This window comes from Cnephaeus nilssonii (assembly GCF_951640355.1).
Source record: "Cnephaeus nilssonii genome assembly, chromosome: 17".
NCBI lineage: Eukaryota > Metazoa > Chordata > Mammalia > Chiroptera > Vespertilionidae > Cnephaeus > Cnephaeus nilssonii.
In genome coordinates, this window is record NC_137088.1 from 42,847,482 (window position 1) to 42,872,887 (window position 25,406).

Consider the following 25,406-nt stretch of genomic DNA (forward strand, 5'->3'; position numbering starts at 1 on the left):
ACAGTGCACCCTCAGCAAGACTCTTGATGGAAGGCCATTTTTATAGGGGAATCTATGAATATGACAAGACAGCGGCAATAAACAGCTGAAAGTAATCTGTGAGGCGTTTGCAAATTACCCCTCATGCGCTGTAGTGGTTGCAGAAGATAATTTGTGGTTATCGCAGAATACCCTGCAAATTGGGTCTTTCATCTGCGATGTTTTTTACGGTTAAAACATTTCATTTCTCATATTAACAAATGATAACTCTGCATTTGTTAATCTAAACAATTTGATTTATATTTTTCTGTGCTGAGAAGCTGTTGACATTTCAGGGTAAGTAATTATTTTCATTGCCAACTGCCGTTTGTGGTGATTGTAGGCAAAAGATAGAAATCGGAATGTACGTATGCACCATTTTAATCATTTTTCTTAAAGACTGTTTATAAAGCAGGAATCTGTTTGCCTGAGTTATCATCTGTACTTAGAAATCTAATAGGACACGGGTGTTGACGAGTGAGGGTTCTAGCCACGTACAGGGTTTTCTGTGCTGTATTGGATGCTCTCCGTGTGATCGCTGCGGACAGGGCACAGGGCTGCCTGCAGTGTCACCAAACCTCTGGCAGAGCCCTGAGCGCTGACAGTCTGAAATCACATCAGTGAGAGGAAATGGATTATTGGCCTCAGTAGATCTCAGCTTATATAATATCTGTTCAAGTATCTCCCAGGGTGGTTGCCAGGATTACATGACAGATGCTCGAGAGAACACCTCGCACTATGCCTGGTACATAGCGCAAGCTCTGGAAACATTTGGTGAAATGGGGACGACATGAAAAAGGATCATCTGAATTTCCTTTCTCATACTGCTTTCTTGTCCAAGGACTCAAAGTCCAGGGCAAGAGAAAGGAAGATTTTTTTTTACTACATCCTTCAACCGGATGTTCAGCCTTGCCAACTGAGCCGGAAGGAGACACCAGGACTGGGGTGGAACAGCTGGCTTTCTCTGGGGTCTCTTTTTGATCTTAAAATCCATGCTAATTTTTCAATCCACTCTTTAACATATCCAGGTTTATTTTAATATTCAGGAAAATTAACATCAAAGTTTATACTTTCCCCCCAGAAAAATCATTTAGCAAAATTGCTGCTTCGAAAAGATGGTCCATCATTAGCTTGTGGGTGTGCGTGAAGCCCACACTAGCTGTGAAGCACTGTGGGCAGGGGTAGGTAGATGGCCTCTGTGATGATTAGGGGCAGGTTGGTGTGTGTCCTGCAGGGTAGGCTGTGGTAGGTTCATCGTCTGCTTTCCTCAGCTCCTTATACTGCTGGGTAGAGCTCTGGCCACATCAGACAAGTCACCACGCCTGCATGTTCAGACCTCCCATTCACATTTCAGGTCAGGGAATGGACTACTGATTTAGGACTCAAACCAATTTTTCCATGGCCTGAAGGAGTGAATGTAGAGCCAGTACCCTGAATGGCAAATGTATTTTATCCTTTGAACCAACTTCAATTGATTAGTTCTGGTTGCCTACAGTGCTGTCTTAAGAAGGCATCTGTGGTACATAGAGGCTCAGCTGGGAAGAGTGCTGGGATTGATTAGCAATGTCTGTCAAGGTCTCTGGAGGGATAGCTTGCTCTCTAGTTGCCATTGTGTGCTTTTGATGTGTCTTTCACTCTTCTGTGTAAAGTGGTTTTTTAATACTAACAGGTGACTAAGTATGAGACGGGCCATCATGAGAGAGAGCAGGTAGATTCCACTTTAAGAAAACCTGGCATGAGAAAATGCAAATTTACAAAATGCATAAATCTGGAGCTCATTATTGTCATTACAGAAAGATTCCATGAAAGGTTCCTTTAAATAGCGAGCTCCCCTACTGCATTAAAATGATGATTCAATTTACAGAAATTCACTTTGCATGCAACTCTTCAGGACCGTGTCTGTGCAGTAAAGCAAGCCCCACCTGATTGTTTTAAACCACGGCCTACATGCTGTTCAGGGTGGCTGCTGCCACATATCTCCAGTCTCTTGATAATTCCCACTCTCTTCAGACTTCCTTTTTCCTTCCTCTTCCAGAGTGTTGAGTAGACAATCTGGGTGGTGGTCAATAGCTGCTGGCTCCCACCCCACCGCGGCTGCGTTTCATTAGTGGGTAAACTGATTGCTCCGCGTGTGTTTACGCGTGGGTGTGGCTGTCCAAGTCTGCGCACTCGTGCACTCTGGTGTGGATGCAGATACACACAAGCCCTTCCCTCGCTCTCAGCCCACCCTAAATTCATTCCTGCTGTGAGTTACAAATGGAAGGTTCTACTCGCCTGGTGGATATGGCCTTTCAATGAGATGTGCCCCGGATTCCAGCTCCCCGTCTTCTTTGTGTTTGTTTATATGTTATTTACCCTCGCATCTAAAACCTTCCCCAGGCCCTGGGCCCGAGTCCCATTACGCAGACATGAAACCCTCTTCTTCCTCTGTGGCCTAGAAAGCCCCAAATGGTTTTCTAATTTAGAAAATTAAATATAATCTGACTCTTGTGGCAGGCTACAAAATTCCGGACCAACAGACGCTCCCATTAAATATGTAACATACACAACATCTAAAAGTATCACCAATCTAGCATGAACTTGAATTATAGAGGCATTCGGTGCCCCTTGGGTAAGATCACCAGCCTCTTCCCAGGCGCTCACAATTGGGCAGCTTTCCAATGGACCGTAAAGCTCCTAGGAATGCTGACTGGCACACGTGTTTGCCTTTCTGTGCTCTGTAAAAGCAACTTCATGCCGGGAAGAGGACCTTAAAGAGATGGTAGCCCCCTTCCTCTGTGCACGGCCTTCTCCCACATAGAATAAGTCTAATAAACTTCTCAGGCACAGAACACAAGTATCATCTCTAGTTCATCTACAGTAATTAAAAAAAAAAAATCTCAACATAAATTTCTTCTCCGAAATATTTTTTAAAGACACATCCTTTTTGTTTTCTTTTGGAAAAAGCAAAATGAGGCATGAACAGTGGACATATCAGCCCTCCTCAGAGACTATCTTCTGGCCTAAAGTGATTATTCCTATTTGAGACGACAGCGCTCAAGCTGGTGGGCTGTCAAGCAGCTCTTTTCCTTCAGTCTTCGCAGGCTCGATGGTTTGAGCCAAGGGTGCCTCCCGGTAATGGGCTGCAATAGCTGCATAGGTGCAGCCATAGATGGTGGCCACCAGCATCATGAGACACAGGATCCCGCACAAAACCCCGGCGATGATGACCGTGACCAAGGCGCGACGCAGATTGGCGGGCCTGGGCTTGGGTTTGAGCTCATACTCTGACTGGTCTTGCTCCTCCACACTGTGGCTCTTAGGAGGCCTCAGGACAGCCTGCTGGGCAGGACTGAGCGGCTGCCCTTGCCAGGACTCCAGATCTGGAGAGGGTGAAAGGCAGGGCTGGTACAGCTCGTGAGGGATTTTAAGGAGGTCCTTTCCCTTCCAGGTGTCTGGTGACGCACAGACGACACTGTCCATGACTCCCCCTTAAAAAAAAAAAAAAGCAAAAGCAAAGGATGATAACAGAGCCTGACACAATTGATTAGTTCTGAATTCCAAAGCCTCAACCTGTGAAAAGTTCGGCAGATGGAATTTATAAAGCACCTTTTCTCCCCCCTTGAAGTCAAAGAACTTAACAACTACATTTTATGATTTTAGGATTTCTAAATTGGCCAAATGCTGAAAACGCCACACTAAATTGGCAATTATGTCTGACCAAGAATTCATTAGAAGCCAGGTCACCTTTGCCTTATAAAACGCCAAGGGCAAAGCGATGCGAAGCTGACAAGAAGGGGCACTGGAGGCCAACCTGAGGGCACTCACGCCCCTAATGAAGCCCTCTACACAAACAAACCTATTGTACAAGCTCCCATTGGACATCTTAAAAAAAAAACAACACAATAAAAATAAAACAAACCTCCTTTGTTGTGTTAATTACAAAGACCCTGTGTGTCTGGCAACACTCTTCAGTGTTGCCAAATGGGAGGTCGTGGTCTTTGAGTGTTTTGCATATCTGAAGATTTGGTAGTTACATTAGTTAAATGTAATCATGGATTTAAGGTAATTAACATGTCTCTTCATGCTTTGAAACATTTAGAACTTGGAGTATGGAACTTTCCAGTGGCTTTTAGACTCAGTTTCTATTCTCTGTAAGGTGACTGATTTCCTGAGATATGTAGACCACGTGCCTAGTAATTCTTTTCTTGAAAGAGCACCGGGCTAACGAACAAGTTCCTTCCAGCCAAGCTTGATCACTAATTTACTATGTGACCTCGGGTGAATAAACTTCTCTGACTGCAACTTTTACCATGAAAATATCTATTTGTATCCAACTCGATAGTGTATGAAGCACTGATAGATTAGTCCTCTCAACTCCGCTACAACGGTCATTCTTGTCCAAGGTCACCCAGGTCATAAGGGGACAGAACATCCAAACCCAGCTCACTTCCTTGATCCCAGATTTCCCCATTATACTAGGTGTCTCTGCTTCCTCCCCTCTCTCTATTTCCTCCTTCCTGCTGTGTCCCAAGGTCAGCGGAGTTACACAATGACCTTCAGTAAAGCCTTTCTTTGCTGGGGCCTAGACCCACCCCCATGACCAGTGGCTCGGTTCCCCTGGCTGCCCTGAACTCTCCTGCTCCACCCCCAAGGATGGCTGTGAAGCTGGACACCACTCTCAGGCAAGGGAGACGGCAGGTTCTTTGTACATGCCACAGGTGAACTCTGAAATAACTCGGGAAAGTCACACGTGGGAGGCGGTCACTTCAGTAGGAGTCAAACCTTCCCTTTTGTGGTCCTACGTGGCCCCATTAGTAGATGGGGCCATTCTGCAATGCAAGGGTTATCTAGCCCAGGTCACATTGGGGTTAGAGGCTTTGAAAAAATTCACCCCACACCTCTTTTGCTACCGCTGCTTGAAACTGAATCTGAAACTGCTAGCCTCCTGGGCCCCCCTGGCTTCGTCAGTAACCTCCTGAGCCAAGAGCCCCAACTCTAAAGTAAACAGGTGTCAGAGGAACGTCCTCCTTTCTGACGGATGTGCAGGTGGCCAGGGGTGCAGGGTGGCTGCTCCAGAGGAGCCCAGGGTGCAGCCAGGCTGCGCTGCGATTAAGGATCCCTGCCTCATGCACCATTTTATGCCGTGCCCCGGGGTTTGTTGTAAGGCAGAAGGCCAGAGAGAGAGAAATGGGGTGTGGGGCTTTGAGAAGAAGTAATGGCACGCAACCTGGCCAAAGAGCACTGAGACTGCCACCAGGGGACAAAGGCCCGCCTACCATGGGACCGGCAGCCCAGCAGCTGGCTTCTCCGAGACCAGGATGGCTCACCCAGTCACTCCAGGCTTAAGCACTGTCTTTCCCTGGTTCCAGGCTTCCTGCTGCTCAATATTAGAGTGTGGGGCATGGCCTGGGGACCCGGGGGCGAGGAAATACACACACTAGAGCCCAGGACATGGCTGGAAGGCAAGGGTTGTGGCCACCAAGAGCTCCATGGCCTCCTGTGTACCTGTGTCCTCAGCCCAGATTCACGTCCCAGCCTTCCACCCGGGAGGCATGTCTGCTGACAGCTTGAGGGTCCCACACCCTCTAGACTCCTGGAAGCTGACATGGCAAGAAGCTCCAGCTTGCCAAGCACTCGTTATTCCCCATCTGGCCACTGGTAGCTCTTAACCACTGTCTTGGAAGAAAGTTGATTTAAATCTTGAGTCTGACCATCATTTAGCTGTGCAATTCTAAGAAAATTAATTGACCATTCTGTGCTCTGCCTGGTCATCTGGAAAGTGGGAGGGGGAAATAATGAAATTCACCCCATAAGAATGCTCTGAGGACTAACATATATCAAGTTGGATAACATATATCAAGTGTTTAGCACAATACCTAGTCCAGAATAAATGTTTAATACAGACAGCTATTAGCGTAAAAGTGATTTGTTACTTATGAATGGAGAGGGAGGAATACTAATGACAAAATCTATGCACATGTTTTTGTGGGGAAGACATTATTAAGTATTCACCACAGCATGTGTTTTGGCTGGGGCCCACAGGAAGATGAAGTTTCCCCACCCTCTGTGGTCAGGTTGGGGCCGTGTGACTGAGTTCTGGCCACTGGAACCAGCGAATGTCACTTCTAGGCCCCAAAACCCCTGCTTAATCCTCCAAGCACTTTGTTCCCATTTGGTGTTAACTTTAGCGGCCACGTGGTCAAGTTGGCAATGTGGAAAGTTGGAAGGGGCTTAAGTCCCTGAAGAACTGCACCAATCCCAGCCCCTCCCCCAACTCCCTAGGACTCTGACACGAGTGCCTTCTATTGTGTGCATCACTGAGATGGTTGTCAATCAATCAGCCTGTCCTGACTAACACTGCTGGAGTTTGTATCTATTAATGCTTCTTTTGTAAAGGAGGTCTTGACCAGTGTACCTAGCCCTTCGTTTTACCTTTATTCAATAAATCAATAGTCAGATTGTCTTCTACATCTAGCATCTATTTGCGGGGGAGGGACGGTTTCCTAGTTATTTTGGGTCCCCCAGATCTTGTGACCCCCCAAATCCATTTCACCTTCTACAGAAGGGCTGTTGTCTGTGCCAGGCAGCTCTGCCGTGAGGGAGCGTTGAACTGAGTCACGGAATCAGAGGACCAGAATAGGTCTCAGGAGCTCCTGGCTCAGCACTGTCAGTTTCCACCTGGTGACCTGAGAGCTGGTGAGGGGCATGGCTATCCAATGATCACCAGCAAGTTTGTGGCAGAGCATCCCTCCCTCCCATGTTCCTTCTAGTGTCCTGAACCTAGGAACTATCTTCTTTCTTTGTCATGAAATATTCTTCTTTGGTAAAAACTATCTTTTTATGGAGGTTTGGCTCATGTTTACCATTTAGTCTAAAACACAATAGCTGAAGCCACTTCACCTCTAGATGTAAGAAAGATTTTTACCACCATATGTAGTCCCTGTTGTAGGTCAACTCTAAGATTAGCTGCTTAGTGATAAGCTGTTTGCTTCTACATTGTTGAGAGGGATTCTCAAATCGACATTGTGTACTTGAACTCAGGTGAGCTCTAACCTGCTTCCTTCTGTGCTCTAAGCTGCTACACCATCCAACTCGGCTGACTCCCTAATTCACATCCTTAGCTCTGCTGTCTCCCTGTATCAGAGAGGCTCAAACGTACATCCACCTATGCAACAGCTTCCCGGGACGAAATGTGCATCTCAAACTTGATCTTACCCCAACTGAGGTGTTATTTATTCTCTCTCACACACACTCACCCACTTCCTCCTTCCCCATTCCCCAGTCTGCCCCTTGTCAGCTATTGGCATCCTTTATCTGGTTATTCCTGCAGGACAAAAATTTGAATTTTCCATGATTACTCTCCTTCATCTTCCAGTCCAACCTGTTAGCAATTTCTATCCGTTCAGTATTTCAAATATCTCCCAAGGTTGATTACTTCTCATCAGCCTGGTCTGGGCCACCTCCACCTCTTCCCTGGATGACCAATTCTCCCTCATTCCCCTGCTTCTTCTCTGATAGTCAGCTCTCCCTAGAGTCTGCAGAGTGACCTTTTAAACTGTAATCAGATCACATTGTTCCTCTAAATAAAATTCAAGAGATTTTTATCTCGCCTAAAATAAAATCCAAAGGCCTCCGCCTGCTCTTCAGGTTCCTACCTGATGGGCCCTGAGTACTTGTGTTATCTTATCTCTGTCGTCTCTCTCACTCCCTTCCTCTGCTCCAGGCACTCTTTCGTCCTTAGTCAAACCACGCTCACTCCCGTCAGCCGGTCAGGCCCTCTGCACTGCTTCCTCACCTCCACTTAGCTCACGGCTGGTGCCTCCAGAGCAGGTTCTGCTGGCCCATGTCTCCTCCTTGGAGAGGCCTTCCCTGGCCTTCCTATCTAAAGTGGAACCCCATCCCATCTCTCCCTCCCCTTCCCCTGCCTCAGTTTCCCTAGCACTAACTGCTTTCTGAACATAGATATTTGTTATCTTATTTACCATCTGTTCCTACCACCAGGTCATAAACTGTGATGATAGGGATTTTCTTGTTCAATTGCCTTTTCTTGGTGCCTAGAAAAGTGCCAGGCATATAAGAGGCACTCACATATAGGGATGAATAAATGAACCACTGCGATGTAGAGGGAGGACCTAGGGCCAAGACTCAATGCCATTCACTCTATTCTCTTCTGAGCTTCCAGTCTGTCATCTTAGGCAAGTTGCTGAGCCTCTCTAGGCCTCCATTTCCCATTGGTTACAAGCTAGTATTGACAAACTTTTCTATAAAGGGCCAATGGCAAATATGGTGAGCTTTGCTGTATATATCCTGTCAAAACTATTCAAGTTTGCCCTTAGAGTGCAAAACAGCCACAAAGAATAAATAACAAATGGGCATGGGTGTGTTCTAATAAGTCTTTCTTTACCAAAACAGGGGTGGGCTGGATTTGGCCTTCGAGCCGTTGCTTGATGACCCCTGGGGGATTTCCAGATTACCTCATCTTTAATATTCTAGGATCACTTGCTTTGATTTTGACATCTGGTTAAAGAAATAGTCACTTTAGAGAGGGGGCCCTGTTGCACCCAACTTCAGTAGCTGGTATTTGCTAACGCAGAGGGACCCCTTTAGAGAGGATGTGTAGCTGTCGGTGGGTGGAGGCAGACACAGAGGGGAATGTCCCAGGGACAGATACCAGGCCACAGGCGGATCACATTTGAAAACTGAATTTGATTCCAGTTTGGAGGTCAGCAGTTATTCAAATGGAGACCAAATTTCCCTCCTTTGTAAGGGCCCACAGTTTCCTGATAAATAATTTAATGCTGTTGTCACTTAAAAAGTGAAAAGTTATCTCCATGAACTGGATTTGTAAAATGACTTTAAGAACCTGAATGTAAACCTCTTTTAATGACTCATGTCTCCGCCATACTGTGACATGACACCAATGAGGACAAAGCTTCTACGGGCCCCTCGTGCACCCCTCAAGGTCCTCTCTAATACAGAGAACAGATGAGGTTTATCCCAGGCAAGTAACACACAGACGGGCTATCCAAACAGACGTTACTCACCTTTATAGATAAATTTCTCCAGCCAGAGTTTGAGACCCAGCAAGTGGCAATTGCATTTCCAGAGGTTGTCCTTGAGAAAGAGAAGCTTCACGCTGGACATGGATTCTAGGAGCACCCGATCCAGCTGCTGAAGCTGGTTTTGTTGGACCGCAAACAGGGTTAGGTTCTCCCAGCGCTCACCCAAGGAGGTTGGAAGGTGGCTGATGTTGTTGGATGACACATCGAGCTCCCTCAGCTGAGGGAGGGAATGGAAAAGTCCGCTTTCCAAGGAATGTAGGGAGTTCTGGGTCAGGTTTAAGACCCGCAAGTGCTGAAGTCCATGGAAAGCTCCTGGGGCCAGAATGGAAAGCGAATTGTTGCCCAAGTTCAAGGTCGTGAGCTGTGGCACTGACCTAAATGCAGAAGCAGAAAGCTGGTGTATCTGGTTATCTTGTAAATGCAGCGTGAGAGTCTGAGGAGGTAAATCGGGAGGGATTTCAGCCAGACCCTGGCGGCTGCAGTCTACAGAATTCAAGGACGCTTGACAGCGGCACTCCTCAGGGCAGCCGCAAGCCACCGGGAGCAGGAAAACCACACTCGAGAGCAGGAGCAGCTCACCTAGGACAAACAGAAAGGAACTGGGATAGGAACCAGCTTGTCAGTGGCGCCATCATTTCCTCCCCTGTGGAACACAGGCAATGCGATTCTGAGCCAGCTAACCCCTTGCACCACTTTTCATAGACTTGGTGCATCCCCAGTGCCAATTCCTTCTGCACCTCCTGTGTTAACATTGTCCGAAGCCTTGGAAAAGACACTTTCTCAGCGGCTCAGAAATCAGAACATGGGAGGCTTTAGGATGTTGAATAGAAAGGTGAAAACATCTTTCGGAGGCACGTGCCCTGGTAGGGAACAGCAAAATCACCCGGGCCAGAGTGTGACAGGTGATAGGGAGTTCAGGTAGTCACATTTCTAAAAAGTGTGCCCCATCAGTGCGAGCCGTGAGAACTTTCTGTGGGGATGGAAACACCCTACATCTGCTGTCCAGTATGGTAGCCACTGGCTGTGTGGCTACTGAGCTCTGAAAGGTGACAACGGTAGCCCAGGAACTGAATTCTTATTTGCATTTAATTTTAATTAATCTAAATGTGACTAGCCACATGGTGCCAGTGGGTAGCACACTGGATAGGACAGTTCTAACACATTCCTACAGACTAGCTGGTGTGGCTCAGTGATCGAGTGGCGACCTAGGAAACAGGAGGTTATGATTTGATTTCTAGTAGCAGGTGTGCAGGAGGCAGCTGATCTATGATTCTCTCCCATCATTGATGTTTCTATTTCTCTCTCCCTCTCCTTTCCTCTCTGAAATAAAAAATATATATATTGAAAAAATAATAGTAGCCCTAGCATCTATATATAAAAGCCTAGCGACCAGAATGCCAGAACAACCGAATTGATGGGTTGCTTTAATGCACACTGCGGCCCTGATCACCCCCACCCCACCCTGATTGGGGTGGGGCTGGCCGGCCAACCTCCCACAGCTCCTCCCACCGGCCAGCCTGACCCCAATTTGCCCCAATCGGGGTGGGCCAACTGGACCCCACCCAGCCAGAATATATATATTCCTCTTAACCTTATAAATCTGGTTCTACTATTATCCCCATTTTGAAGTTGAGGCACCTGAGGCACAGACAATAGCTTCAAGAATAGCTTTGAATCACTGCCCAAGGTCACACATATAAGTAGTAGAGTCATGATTTGAACCCAAGCAGTCTGCTTCCAGAGCCTGTCAGGGTTCTTACCTACTGTGCTTTGCTGCCTGTCAAATACTTTTACACACACACACACACACACACACACACGAACAAGCACATGCATAATACTGTTTTTTATAGTGGTTTATAATAACCTACATAAATATAATCATCAGCATGTTTTATTCTGCATTTTACTCTAGTCACTCAAAACTAATCTATTCATATGGATACATAGAGCGCTAATTCATTTATTTTAACTGCTGTATAATATTCCGTGGTGGGGCCATGTCATTTACCACTTAGATCCTCCCTTACTGATGAGCATTTGAGTCATTGAAGTTTTCCCTCATTAGAAAGGATGCTGCAAAGAGCATTTATGCACAGAGCTCCCTGGCTGTGAGAAATGTGGCCGTGAAGAAATGTGGAAGAGGGTCTCTGGAATCAGGATGGGAGTTTTCTAAGTACTGCTAGATTCTTCTCCAGAGTAGCTGTATCATCCCTTCTTTTCTGCTGAGATTTGAATTTCAAAATAGGGTAAATATCTGACAAGGACATTTTGTCCAATTGATACAGGAATTCACAAGGCCACACAATAATATTGAAAACTCAAAATAATTACCTACTCATAAAAAGTGATCTTGAAAGAGGTTTGTTTGTTTATTTTGGGCCTTAACTATGGAAAATAAAGCCTGGCTGTCAAATGTGCTGGAGCCTGTCCGTTGAATTCTCTCCGGATGTGAGCAGTGCTTTGGGGCAAAGGAAAGGTGTCTGGGGAGGTTCTGCTCAGTATAATTGAGCTCAGGGGATGCAGGACATCACAGCCCCTTCCCTCTTCCAAAATAGAAAAGAGCAAAGCCCTCGTTTTCCTTTCTAAATTTTGCAAATAACCTAAATGATTCCTTTCAAAGCCAAACATCTTTCCACCCGAGATTAGTCAACAATCTGCACTTTAGCTGTGGGTCTCAGGCGTTAATTGGTTGTAGGAAACCAAATCTTCAGCAAGAGAACAAGTTTTCCCCAGAATCCACTGACCTATTAATGGAAGGCTTATCTTTCCAAGATTGCAGCCAGTTAGTTCATTCTTTCTTTTGTCCCACTCCACCCTCCTCCAAAGGGGATGACCTGTGGACTCCAACTTGAAGCATGGTGTTTTGTATGAAATGGCCAATGACATGGCAACTGCATGTGTGATCATGCCTGGGCACATTCATCCCCATGCCTGCCTCTGACCCAACGTGGCACACATACATTCTCCCTCAAAGACATTTGTTTGATCTGTTTGGTCTTTAGAGACAGACAACGTGAAACTAGGTTTCCCACCGACACCTTTTGGAGGGGATCCCATGCCTCCCCAGGGGACTTCTCTAAGGGGCGAGGGGATGGACACAGCGTGGCTCACCTTTCATGACTACAGGCGTCCGTGTTGAACCTGCAGCCCTTCTATTAATTAGCAGATCAACATGCCGAGAGCATGGCCAACTCGCAGTCCAGCTTTTCATTCGCTTTTCCTGCTGCCTGCTTGTGCTTTCTTCAATGCAGAGACAGTTGTGGCTTTCAGGAGACCCTTATTCAAGCAGTCCTCTGCCTGTCTCCATCTGGCTGGGATTGTTTTCCATTACAGGGTCTTTTGACTGCGCCCCTCTTCTTTCTGAAAGTGTCGACCTCCCCGAGATCATCCCTGCCTGTCCCATTCAGATGACAAGCCACAGAAAGAACATTTGTCAACTCGGCGAACAGCTGTAGCATTCAAACATGACCCCGATGGCTGGGGCTTTTTGATTAGTTAATCTGCTTGAAGTCCAGGGCACCAAAATAAAACCGCCTGCTTAATCCGGTCGTGGTTTCTGAATTCTGTTGACTTAGTAACTGTGCTGTGTCAACCCTTGGCGGGTTGGGGGACGCTCACCGTGGATCCTTGAGCTGGGGGTCTGGCAACGGAGCCAGCAGAGTGTGTAATATGAGGACAAATTGGCCTGCTGGAGGCTGACACGGTTTCCACAGTGCACTTGTTTGGTCATCGGAGGCTTATTCAGCCAACATCCGTGGGGATTAGCTGTGTTGACAGGGCCTTGATGCCCTGAAATTCATAGCCACGGTTTCCTTTCGTGCACATCACAGTCTATTCTCCCTGGTGCCACAAATACTTCTCAGCTGCTTCTCTGCCTGCTCCCCACCTCCCCCTCCTACCACCTCCACCCCCATTCAATTGACCTTTTGGTTCACATGACTTTGGAAATACTTTTCAATCTTTCAACGTTTCCCTGATTTTTCACCTATAAAACAATAAAAATGCCCCTGTGAGCTTCAGGGGGGTCAATGAACTGTGACTGTTGTCTAATGGAAGCTGTTGGGAACTTTCCCACCGGGGACCGGAACGTTTCTTTGAATGTGCAAATCCCCTGACATTTGCTGGGGTGGGGATGGCCCAAGCTGCCCTTCAACATGCTGAAATGCTCTGTGAGGCACGGCGACTAGTTGGAATGATGAAAACGTGCTCTTCTTGAGGTGGCGTGGACTCCCTGGCCTCAGCCAGTGTCATGGGGCTGCAGAGTGTGGGATTTGGAATCAGATGAGTCTGGATTTGAATTTGGTTTCATCATTCATCAGCTCTAAGTCTCTGGGCAAGTGACTTGTGCACCAGGAGCCCTGTAGCCTCATCTGTAACATGGGAAGAGCAGTGGTCCTCGCTTCACAAGATTGTTTCAGAGTTAAATAAAGCAATACGTGTCATGGCCCAGAGTGCCTTCATGCATGCTCACAATTACCCAAGAGGATGTCTGCCAGGACCGTCATGCTGCTGCCTTTCAAAGGCCAACCTTGACTTGACAGGTAGAGGGAGGTCCTGACAACAGACCCGGAGCCCTACCCCCTCAAGCCACTCCTGTGGTACCCAGGGAAGAGGCCCCTGTGAATGAAGTGAAAAAATTGGACTCTGACTATCCTCAATAGCCTCGTCTTCAGCCAATCCCCCTCCTGTCTCAGAGAACCCAACGTGCTCACCGTGACCCTTCCTGAAAAACCGCTTTACTCATCCGCCACCTTTTGTCCTCCTACACCTTGGAGCATGGGAGATACAATGGGGGGAAAGTCAGGCGTAGGCGACAAGGAGCCATTAAAATCTTAATATGGGATAAATGGCCCCATCCTTCCTCCCTTCTTTCCCACCATCTGGTCTATTTTCAGGGGCAGATAATTTGATTATCATCATTCCTTGGTGATACATGACTATGGACGGTCCATATATAGCCTTAGGTCATTAATTCATCACAACATAACAAACACCTGTGAACCTAACACTCACTCTAAGAACTAGAAAGTTACCAATAACTCAAATCAACCTGTATGTTGCTGACTTTTCCAGGGGTTAGCAAACATATTTTGAAAGGGCCAAATAATAAATATTTAGACATTAAATATTTAGAGTACATTACAATCTTTGTGGCAACTACTCCACTCTGAAATAGGGAGAAGCCAACGATAGACAATCCATTAAAAAAGGGCATGTCTGTGTTCCCATAAAACCATATTTACCAAGTCAGGTGGAGGGTTCAGTCACCCCACAGACCATGATTTGTGAACCCTGCTCTAGTCTTTTATGTAGTCCCTGCTGTCACTGCTCCACCATCATCACCTGTCACCCACCCCGACTTCTATCACCAGCTGGAAGTGTCTCCCTGTCTCCTCATCTATAGAATGGGAGATACAGGATGATCTTTAGGGTTCTGTTATGTGCAAAAGCTTTTCATTATGGTCAGAACGCCTGAGTGGACTTGAAAGGCCCTGTATTTACAGACTTGAGGGAGTTTGAACAAACAAGGATTTTGAGTGTCTCTTTGGGTTATAGCCGAGCTATTTAGCTTTGTTCTGCAGGGCCCAACTGGGGTCCACATCTTGAAAGATGAATACATGGATGGCACAGCTGGTGCAGGAGGCCAGGGCACCTGCAGGGTAACTTCAGACATCTGGGAACACCTGCAGTTAATGCCAGGCTGATGGCTAAATGAGGAAGCACACTTCCATGCTGCTTATACCCTAAAGCTGTGTAGTCTTAGACAAACCACAGAATCTCTCTGAGCCTTGGCTTCCTCATCTGTAGCATGTAGATAATATCTTCCTCAAAGGATCCAGGAAGGCGCTAGCCAGTTTTGCTCAGTGGATAGAGTGTCGTACTGAAAGGTCCTAGGTTCGATTCCAGTCAGGGGCACATGCCTGGGTTGTGGGCTCGATCCCCAGTGTGGGGCGTGCAGGAGGCAGCCAATCAATGATTCTCTCTCATCATTGATGTTTCTATCTCTTGCTTCCTTCTCCCTTCCTCTCTGAAATCAATAAAAATTTAAAATAATTAATAATAATAATAATAATAATAATAATAAAGGATCCAGGAAGGATGAAGTGATATATATTAAGTGCACAGCTTAGGTCGTGCACTTAAGTCTGGAAGAGACCTATGCAGCAGACGATCAAAAGTGGCAATTTCTAGTAGCAGGTTGTATTCTTGGACCTCAAAGAGTCTAGACTGGCTGCTCCCACCTAAAATGTGAATACTCTGAGAAGACGCAAAGAACCCCCACAGCTACAGGTTCCTTGGAGCATTGATTTACTGCTCAAAGAGGTCCTTTGGTTCTCTTTTGCTCCTGCTGACTCTAACTGTTGATTTTGAAGTGGGCAGTGCACACTTGGATGGAGAAGGACTTTGCATGCAGAGGCTGAGTGATTAATTCCATCTGACCTCAGCCCAGAGAACAAAGGGAGGGTTGTGATCTGCATGTTAATGCCTGCAGCATCTTCTCTCCCTCCCTTCCTCCTCTCCCTCCCTTCCCCCCTCCTTCCCGCCATCAGCCAGATCCCAGAAGTATCAAGTCAACTCTGAATGCAAAAAAGTAGGAGAGATGCCAGATGTCAGGTCAGGCCAAGCCATTCCCCAGAGGGGAGGATGCCAAGGTGAGGGGTGAGGTGCTCCTGGTACCAAGACTTAGTCAAGAACCTTGTTTCCCACACAGAAACTTGCTTCAGACACACCCTCATAGATTGTGGTTACCATGACACCGAGATTGCAACAATTTCCTAGCTTCTCTATATTTCCAATATGTGTATAATATATAGACATATATTTCCTATACACTTTCGCCCATGTTAAGTCAGAATGTTTCCTACTATAAATTGGTCTACTTAACATTTCACTTCCCTCCAAAAAAAAAAAAATAATAATCAACAATTATTAACTCTTAAAATTGTTGATCTCTTAAAATTCAGCAAATAGTATTTGCTCCCAGGTAATGTTATTCAGTTATTTTCAAAGAATATATTGGAGTTAAATATACTCACCTGGGAGGATACTCATAATAAATTGTTCGGTTAAATTTGAATGGAAATGCATATTGTATAATCCCATTTATGTTGGGAAAAAAATGTCAGAGTGGAGGGGTTAACCCTAAAAAATATGCATTGGTTTGTCTGAAGATGAAATACCCTGATTACCCAGGGGGCAGGAATAATTTAGAAGAAGAAAGGAAAAATAAAATGTTCTCTTTCTACCTCTGTATATTCAACTTGCTACAACAAACATGTATTACATCTATAATCTTAAAAACATAAAGAAGAAAAGCTGGCTTTTGTTAAGTAGCAAGTAAAGGTGCATTTTGTTTACTAAAATATTTGAGATCGCTTATTTTCCAGGGACTGGCTGAGTTATATGTGTAAACAGAGCATACCCAGAGCTTGATGGTGTGTCTTTCTCTGCCCAGTGATCTATATGCAAGCAGACCATATAGTGCACACGAGCATGTCATCCAGTGCTGTCATCTGCTTTGGTGGAATCATGGCAAAGTGCTTTCCCATCACTGTCACTGGGCCCCCATCCAAAGCAGGTGCTGTGAGGATCTGATGCGAGGAAGGTTGTCAAGCTGAGGGACAGCTGCAGCCTGGGATAGTAGGAAGGAAGCCCTGGCACCACATATCCACACAGAAATTTCATTTGGTTGTGGAGGAAATAGGGAATTTGGAAAATATTTCCCTAGGAATTGTGGATGATCAAATGGCACCAGGTATAAAATTTATAAAGAGCTATTTACAAGAAGAGGTCTTCCTTCCTTCCTTCCTCCCTCTCTCCCTCCCTCTTTGGTCTTATAAAACATATAGCAAGAGAACTAAGAATTTATTTTAAAACATAAACATATTGATTTAGTGCTTGCAGTGGGTCAATATTGCTAAGGATTTGTATTAAAGTAATGTAATTACTCTAACAAACCCCAAATATCAGTGGCTTAACTTAACAACAGCTTACTCATTGCCCTTAACACAGTGTACTTCAGATGGACAGGGGCCAGACTCCATGCCATCATTCATGGATCCAGACTCTTTCCATCTTGTAACTATGTCTTCCTCTTAGTTCTCAGATTTCTCTCCATCAGCTGGCTGTTGGGGCCAATCCTAGTAATGGTACTTATTACTTTTGCTTATATTTCATTGGCCAAAATGAAATCACGTGACCATATCTAACAGCTAGGAAGTCTGGGAAATGTAGTCTAGCTGTGTGCCTTGGAAGAAGAGGAGTCATACTTGTTGCAAAGCATTAGCAGTCTCTGCCTCCACATTTTATTAGTGGTTACCTCACTTAAAGGTGACAGCAGCTTATTAGGCTCTAAGCTGATGATGATTTCTTATGTTTCTTCCCACTGTAGTAGGTTCATAAAACAAATGCTGAATGAATGAATGACAAAACTGAGACACAGAAAATTTAAGTAACTTACCCAGTCTCCAGCATATTTATTACGAACATATGGATTGTGAGTATCCATGTTAGGTACAATATTCAGAGAACTTATACTTTAATATAGTTTATGTCTTAAGGTCTTCTTTTTATATACAATACATTCTTTTTGACAGTAAGATGCAAATTTAATTATCCGGAAGCTCTAGCTAACTGAGAAGAACACCATTTTCTTTTGAGAAGTTCAGTGGAGAATCAAGTCTCTAGTGAGAAGGTGGGAAGAGTATGTGCATCTCTCTATTCTTTCTAGCCTTCTTGCTAAGGTAAAAATTCAAGTTCAAGGGCTACTTGTGGTCATTAAATTTACTTTACATGACTATCTGTAGAGTTTAAACTCCCTTTACCTGGCCTCAAGGTGTCTGATAAAATTAGTAGAGCAGTGGATTTAAAATAAAATTAGTGGAGTAGTAGTTATGAAATGTGTGCCTTCAACCTCTTTAAAACTAAGGAAGACAGTGGCCAAAATGTATGATACTTGTCCATGGAGCCCAGAGCTGAGCGAGGTGCTTTGGGAACTAGTAAAGACATGGCATGCTGGCTCTTGGTCTTCAAAGAACTTACTAGTTTGAAGAGTGCTATTTAGCAATTCTTACTTATTATATCAGATTCTATGATGATCATCTCATCACCTTGAACCTGAAAGACTGCATATGACTTTGTTGGACACTGACACTGTCCAACTCTCCGGAACTAAGTCTCGGAAGTCTTTTGGCTGGTAGCAGAAGCAGTCTTAGAGGCAGATTTGTGGGGGGTTTTTTGTTGTTGTTTTGGTTCAGGTTAGAGGAAGTACAGACTTCCTATTCCAAGTTCTCCCCAACCTCAGCCTTCCAGCACTTAGCTTGTGTGCATACAGGATGCATGTGAAGATAAAGATGCATTCAGATAAGTATGATTAAAGGTAATTAGTGAGCTCATGCAGCCGGTGGAATAAACATAGACAGATGCTGGCTGATATTAAGCTAATGAAAGAAACAAAAGGATCAAGAAACATGGCAGCTTAGGAAGCCTGGCCAAGGCCTCACACTGACTCGTTTTACTTAGATCTTTTGATTGACTACTTTCGTCCCTGCCCCAAAATATAAATTGGAATCAAATTCATGTTTGATTGTTTACTCATGTTATACATAAAATGAATGTTTTGTGCAGTTCTTCTTGGTGAATCTTTATTTGCTTTTGTGCTTTTATTATAACATGATAGTTCAGTTTCTGAAATAAATGACAATGTGTTTTTCATATTTTCAAATTATAACTTAGTGGATGTGTATTGTGGTGCAATAATAAATCTGGGTTTTGCCTTTTTCTCTTTTAAGTTTGCTCTATGTTAGCTCTTTGACATGTCTAGCTTAAAAATGTTCTGGACAACACAATTATCTCAAGCAGGACTTACATTCTGACCCACCAAGTACCAACCCTGAACTTTAGGGAATCCTTTTTGTTATTCCAGCCTTCATCTGACCCACTGTTTCATGTTAGAACAGTGTCCCTGATATGAAAGCATGGAATATGAAGTGAAACCCTCTAGGTTCAATGCTGCATCCAATTTTTACTGGCTCTGTGACCTTGAATAAGTTACTTAACCCCTCTGATCTTCAATTAATCATCTGTACAAAGGAACCCTGGCAAAACTGTCAGATTTGTAGGGAGGGCTAAAAAATATTTTTATGCAAGAACCTTAGCAAAAAAAAAAAATGCCCCTGCACATAGCAATATATATTAGCTGGTCTATCCTCTATTATTGTGTCTGTATGACATATATCAACTAGGCACTTAGGCTGTATCTATTTGCACTGATCTGTTTGGAAGAAAAACAAGCTAGTTAAATGCAAAGGAGCATTTTGCTTGTGTAACAGAGTTCACCGGTTTTTTGGATTATAAAACATGCATGGAAATGTGTATTTTCCTAGCATCAGCTGCAATCTAAGTGAATTTGTGCTCTTCATATCTCTGCTTGTCATCAAAACAGTTCCACAAACAAAAGAAAGTTTGCCTTTGGTGTCATGTGACTGAACCTTCATGAGGGACTTTTGTTAGGAAAGTAAAGGCCCTGCGTTGCTTCCATGCAGCCTCCACCCCAGTTTAAAAGGGCAGCCTCCCATTTTGGTGCAATTGGGAACATTCTCATCCTTTCATTTAATCCACGAATCCCATCTTGGGCCACCTTCTGTGTGCTTGTACTGTTCGTTTTAAAGGTTTACCTACCGATCTTTCCACGGCAGTCCCTCCCTGGTAGGAGGCCCTTTCTCCATCCTCGCCTAATTAGAGAAAGCATGTAGTCATCTCCCCAGGGCTGTTTAGCTTTCATCATGAAGCATGACTATCAGGGTTTCGAGGTTGATAGGAGTGGAAACATTTGTGTTCAACAAGCAGGCTCCTTCATGTGTTGTCAACATTTCATTTGTGATTCTAATGAGAGCCGAGGAGAAAATAAACTCAGTGCACGGCTCTCCACGGCCACAGCTGATGTTTATAAGTTCCGATCCGTGGCTCCAATGAGCTTCCCATGAAGACATTTGGGAAGGCAGCTGTGCGCTGCTGCTGTGTGATCAGGAGCCAGGATGGTTAGATCTACCGAGGCATCCCCAAGAATGGGCAATGTAGGTGCCGATGTGTATTTGTTGGTGTTTTAAATGTCCCCTGAAGGTGGAAACACCCTTATATAAAAATAGGGTATATTAGAGGGACTCCCATTCCTGACCCCTATCTCGTCTGACCTCCTCTGAAAGTCTACCAGAGATTTCACTGTGTGTTTCTTTATTAAGAAGGCACCTACTGAATGTTCCTTAACTGTTAAGCTCTGTGTTTGGGGTATTATATGCATGAAAATAAGACAGCAAAATAAATCGACCTACAATCCAAATGGCCCCTACAATCTAGCAAGGAGACATTTATGATGCGGCCACTCCCAAATAAGAAAAACTCAAGCTGTGGGAGTGCGGGGAAGAGGAGCCCTGGTGCCATGAGAGAAGACAGGCAGGGAATGTGACTTGGGAGCCTGGGGCAGCCGTCCGGTGGAGGTTATCACCTGGCTGCAATGGGAAAATGGGCAAGAATTCACTGCAGGGAGAGGGAGGGACAAAGGCCATCCAGGTAAAGACATGGCATGTGTAAGGCTGAGAGGGCAGAGAGATGGCACAGTGCCCTGGCAGCCACGGGGAGTCCAATGAGACTAACACAGAAGGTGAGGAGAGCTCGGTGAGAAGATGCTGGAGAAGAGGTGAGGAAGCCGGCTGTTGAGCCTCCCACCCCACCTCCCACTGTAACTGTATGATTAATATTACAGTGTCCTTTGGCAGCTCCGCCATCTCTCCATAACTGGGGAGATGCATCTTGCTGCCCTCCATAAGGGTGTAGAGAGGATTGCAATGTAGCAAGCATTACAAAATCTCAGTACATGTGTATCAAATCCTGAGCTCTTCCTACAGTTTGTGGTTGTGAGCGAGTCCACTCCGCACGTGCCTGGGGAGCGGCAGGAGGGAGTTGTCCTCCCAACACAGTGAGTGGTCCAGTGCCATGCAGGAGGAGCCAGCCCTGCTGGGCTCAGAGGCTCTGTTGCTAGGACAGAAGGTTCCCTCTTGAGTGTTCAGGTGTATGTTAGTGTGGATACCACAGCCAGCAGGCCAAGGGTAGCAAATAAGTGCTTGGGTGCTGCAGTTACCTGCTTTCTGGGGGGCCTAGTGGCCCCACCCAATAGCCCCAGGGAGCCCAGTAGGGCCTCGGAATTCTTTCTAGCCCTGTGTGCCAAGCAGTCAACAGCTGACAACTGCTGGCCTCCTGCTAGCATAATCCTAGTTGCTGTTCCTGAAGTAGAACCTTGTCATTTGCAAATTTGTCTGAGAAGTCTGGAATGCAAAGCCAAGGACCATCTTGGGAGAATTGCAATGATGCGCTAGGAAGCTACTACCGAGCCCCACCCCCCAACATCTACATGTTGATGTAAACTTGGTGTTTCTCCTTGTCCTCGTGAAGACAGTCGTTTTCCTCCTGTTATAAAATAAGTTAATTCTTTATTTATAAAAATGGTCTTCCAAAACGAGAAACAAAATTGCAGGACATGTTGAAAGGGGTTAAGTTGTGACCTGTGCACTTGCACAGGATGCTCATGGCTCCCACAACAGATGTGGTTCCAGAAAAGCTGAAGGGTGGCACAGGCATCTCTTGTTTCTGAAATTGGGCACACCAGGCAGAGCTCCCGTGATCGCCAGGGTTTGCTGGTTGGGTGGGTTATTAGCCCTGAGCCTCATGTAATTTCTCCCTGAAACTCGCCCAGCAGAGCATGGTCATGGGCTTAAGAACCGGAAGTGTCTGAAAGGGTAATAAATGTTGGACGGCAAACTAGGACCAAGAGGAAACTGTGAACTAGCTCCCCATTGATTTCTCCACCCATCTGTCACATTTGGGGTGACCTGGCACTGAATTAGCAGCTTGTTCTAGCTCCCCATTAATTTCTCTATGCATCTGTCACATTGAGGTGACCTGGCACGGTGAATTAGCAGCTTGTTCTGTTTAGTTTCTCTGTCTAGAAATAAGATTGCTCTGACTGACAGAGTCCCTAAATTCTCAAGGTGAATCAAAACATCTCAAACTCATGGAAATCTCAGAAAATCTCAGACACAGGTGCTTTACCCAGAGGCAATCAGGAAGTCCTCCACCATTCCAGGAGTGGAACTATAACTTCTTACATCTTACAGAAGAAAAACAAACAAACCTGATTTGGGGTGAGAGTGAGTCACTAACCAGAGATCAGTTTGTAAGTAATAGGGCGGGAACTTGACCCTGCCTCTGTCTGATCTCGAAGCCTTTTAACTCCTTTGTTCTTTCATTTCATCTTGTTCTTCCCGGCCCCTTCCCCTTCATCAGGGGAAAACAAAGGAAGGGCCTAAAAGAGACTTAGCCCAGACAAACAGACTTGATAGAAATGACCTTACCACACCTACCCATGCAACTGCTGACCTTAGGTCTTCGTGCTCAGTGCATCTCCATGCCAAGGGCCACCTGGAGAAGAGGAGGGCCTGGCGCCTGGCTGCCGTGCCTACAGGTGGAAAGGGTTCTGGGCTGAGGTGAGGGAAGCGGGCACTTTGTGCATGGAGCTAGCACTAATCTGGTCCATCCCTGGAACGCGCTATCAGTCAGATCTGGGACATATTTGTCACGGCTGCTCCCCTGTTCAGAAGCTGCCCCCGCAGGCCCACCCTCTCCTCCTAGCTGGGCAGGAAGGGCGGAACTCCCTTTGATCTCAGGGCCGGTAGCAAGAGAAGCATGGCCTTTTGTGGCCCTGCTCCTGCCCTGCAGCCCGGGTGAGTGTTTGGACAGCCACACGAACAAAGCCCCTTGGCCACGTTTGCTTAAGAACCTCCCGGCTCAAGACAGCAAGCCCTGGAAGGAATCCATGTAGAATGGCAGCCCCTTCGCACTGAAGAATTCTCGGTGCGAAGAGGATGCCAGGACTCAGGTCTCAGCAGATGATCAGCCGCTCAGAGAGAGGGCAGGAGGTGGACAGGCTGAGCCCACCTGACGGCCATCCCACCGGACAGCCGGACTTCTGTGCAAGAAAGAACCACACAGGCCCTAGCCAGTTTAGCTCAGTGGATAGAGCGTTGGCCTGCGGACTGAAGGGTCCCAGGTTCAAATCTGCTCAAGGGCACGTACCTAGGTTGCAGGCTCCCGGCCCTGGTTGGGGGCATGTGGGAGGCCACCAATCAGTGTGTCTCTCTCACTTCAGTGTTTCTCTCTGTCTCTCCCTCTCCCTTTGGAAAAAATATCCTCAAGTGAGGATTAAAAAAAAAACATAAAAAACAAACAAACACAAACAACAAAAGAACCACACAGTCACCACGTGGGTTTTCAGTCTCCATCTACAACTCTACACCTGAATAAAAGACATCGGCCCAGAAACAAATCAGCCTGCTTTTGAGATACAGTCACAGTTTAATAAGTAAGACAGGGAGCTCTTGGGAGACTGACTTTTCTACTGATCCTCCTTCAGAAAGGAAAGTTTCTGCATCAAGTAATTCTGAATAGGGGGTGCTTGTCTTTTAAAAATATAGTCAGCTTCCCTGTCGTGCAGTATACTTTGATGTATTAAAATACAGTTTGCCCCCTCCAATTACCGCCTCGGTGCCTAATGCTGTAAAATTAAACTATTCCTCGCTGATGTTTTGTGAAGCTCCACCAGCGTTTCAGACGCAGACATCTTACAGAGCTTCAGGCCATATGTTTTATATGCTGTCGGGGTGAACTCTGACTTCGGTCCCTAAAGCCCCACCCCCCACATTTTTTTAAGCGCAGCATTTTCAAAAACTTTGCTACAGGCTGCTCCCAAATTGTGGACTGTTGGAAGTAAACCTCTCTGGTTGTGTGGGTGTGAATCCAAAAAAAGTGGTTTTATGCGAAGAATGACACACAAGAATGTTTCCTGAATATCACTTTTGCATTTATTCTGTGCTAGATCGTATTGTGCTTGATACATTTTCCACCATTTTTGGGGAGAGGGGTGGGGACTTAAGGGAGTAGAATATTTATTTTTGAAATCCATATGCAAAAAAAGGATATGCCTTTATGCATAATGAGTTCACCCCTGTAGCAGGGAGCCAAAGGTATGTTTGCATTTTAAGAAAGAAGTGGATGTAGCCATAAACGCCGATCCTCTTAACAAGACTAACTTTGTCATTTAATAAGGGAGATTATTTCATAGATTTAAAACCAGTTAACACATTTAGAACCTGATAAGACAAGGCAATCCTGGTATGTTTCCTGTTCTCTGGTGATTAAAGCAAAGTGAGGGCTGGGCTCGGGGAGGTTTTCCATGGTACAAGTAATGCTGTGAATGTTTCTCCTGGTAATGCAATTAGGAAATATTGGCCCCAGTTAATGTAACTTAAACAAAACATGTTGTCCTCGTCAAACTTGTTCAAGTTGTTAAACAGGCAAAGCCTTGTCCAAAAAGTTAAAAAACAGGGGCATATAGTGTTTCCATGGAAACTCTGTTAAAATACTGATTTGTGGATATGATCATAATCAGCCCTATAATCTAATATGACTGAATTAAATGAAAAAGAATCTTGGTTATGAAGTAAGCCCCCTGTGTAAGAGTATTCTTACACATGCAGAAACCATATGGGTCCTGACGGGCACTCTTTTCAAACTGCTTACTGGTGTGGGGATGGAGCTTTAAGATTCCACTTTCTGTGTGTTGTTTTCCCCCCTTCCCTTCATTGTTCATCGTCTTTCTAATGCTGGGATTATGTGGGTGAGCAGTAAATAAAGTCTTGATGGCATTTGGAGTTTTCAGTGTGTATCATTGCTCCCCCTAAACACACACATTGTTTTCATTGTCTTTTGTGACAAGAGAAGATAACCCATAATATTTAATGGCTTGTGGGACGTTACAAGATTAAGTTTTATGAATATAATAATTTCTCCCTGCTAATGGGATCTTGGTAGAATTCTAACTATGCAGTTTCAAGTGGATTCCTTTGCCCCCTGGAGGGAAGGATACTGAACAGGAGCCGGGGTGAGTGTCCCTGGAACCCCGAGCAGAGGCTCAAGGCCGTGCCCTGGCTTCCCCGCCACCCAGGTCGGTGGCTCTGTTTGCACCTGTCCGAGTGCAGTAAAAATGGAAACTGCTCACCATGGGATAAACCTCAGCTTGTGGAATGGCAAAGACCGCAGTCTTTCGGTAAACCAACTTGATTTATTTAAAATTCTGTTCCACCTTGCAAAGATCACAGGTGGCATTTGTGGGACCAGTTTCCGTATCGCAAAAATATGTCCTCAGTCACGTAAGAACTTAAAATAGAATGGCTACTGCATGGTTGTTAGCAAGAGCCTGGCAATCATTGGTGCCTTAGCCATGGCGTCCCA

The 25,406-nt window shown here is 45.5% G+C and overlaps 2 protein-coding genes across 2 annotated transcripts in view; one reads left to right on the plus strand and one right to left on the minus strand.

Annotated features, from left to right (window-relative positions):
• Positions 1 to 25,406, plus strand: part of CACNA2D3 (calcium voltage-gated channel auxiliary subunit alpha2delta 3) — a gene marked incomplete at both ends in the record, with an annotated part of 817,125 nt that overhangs the window by 664,408 nt on the left and 127,311 nt on the right. The window lies entirely within an intron of this gene.
• Positions 3,055 to 12,276, minus strand: LRTM1 (leucine rich repeats and transmembrane domains 1; the record flags this gene model as incomplete). The annotated part of the gene is made up of 3 exons (XM_079794962.1): positions 3,055 to 3,488; positions 9,045 to 9,641; positions 12,177 to 12,276. 3 exons carry the CDS (start codon positions 12,274 to 12,276, stop codon positions 3,055 to 3,057), a joined length of 1,131 nt encoding a protein of 376 aa, XP_079651088.1.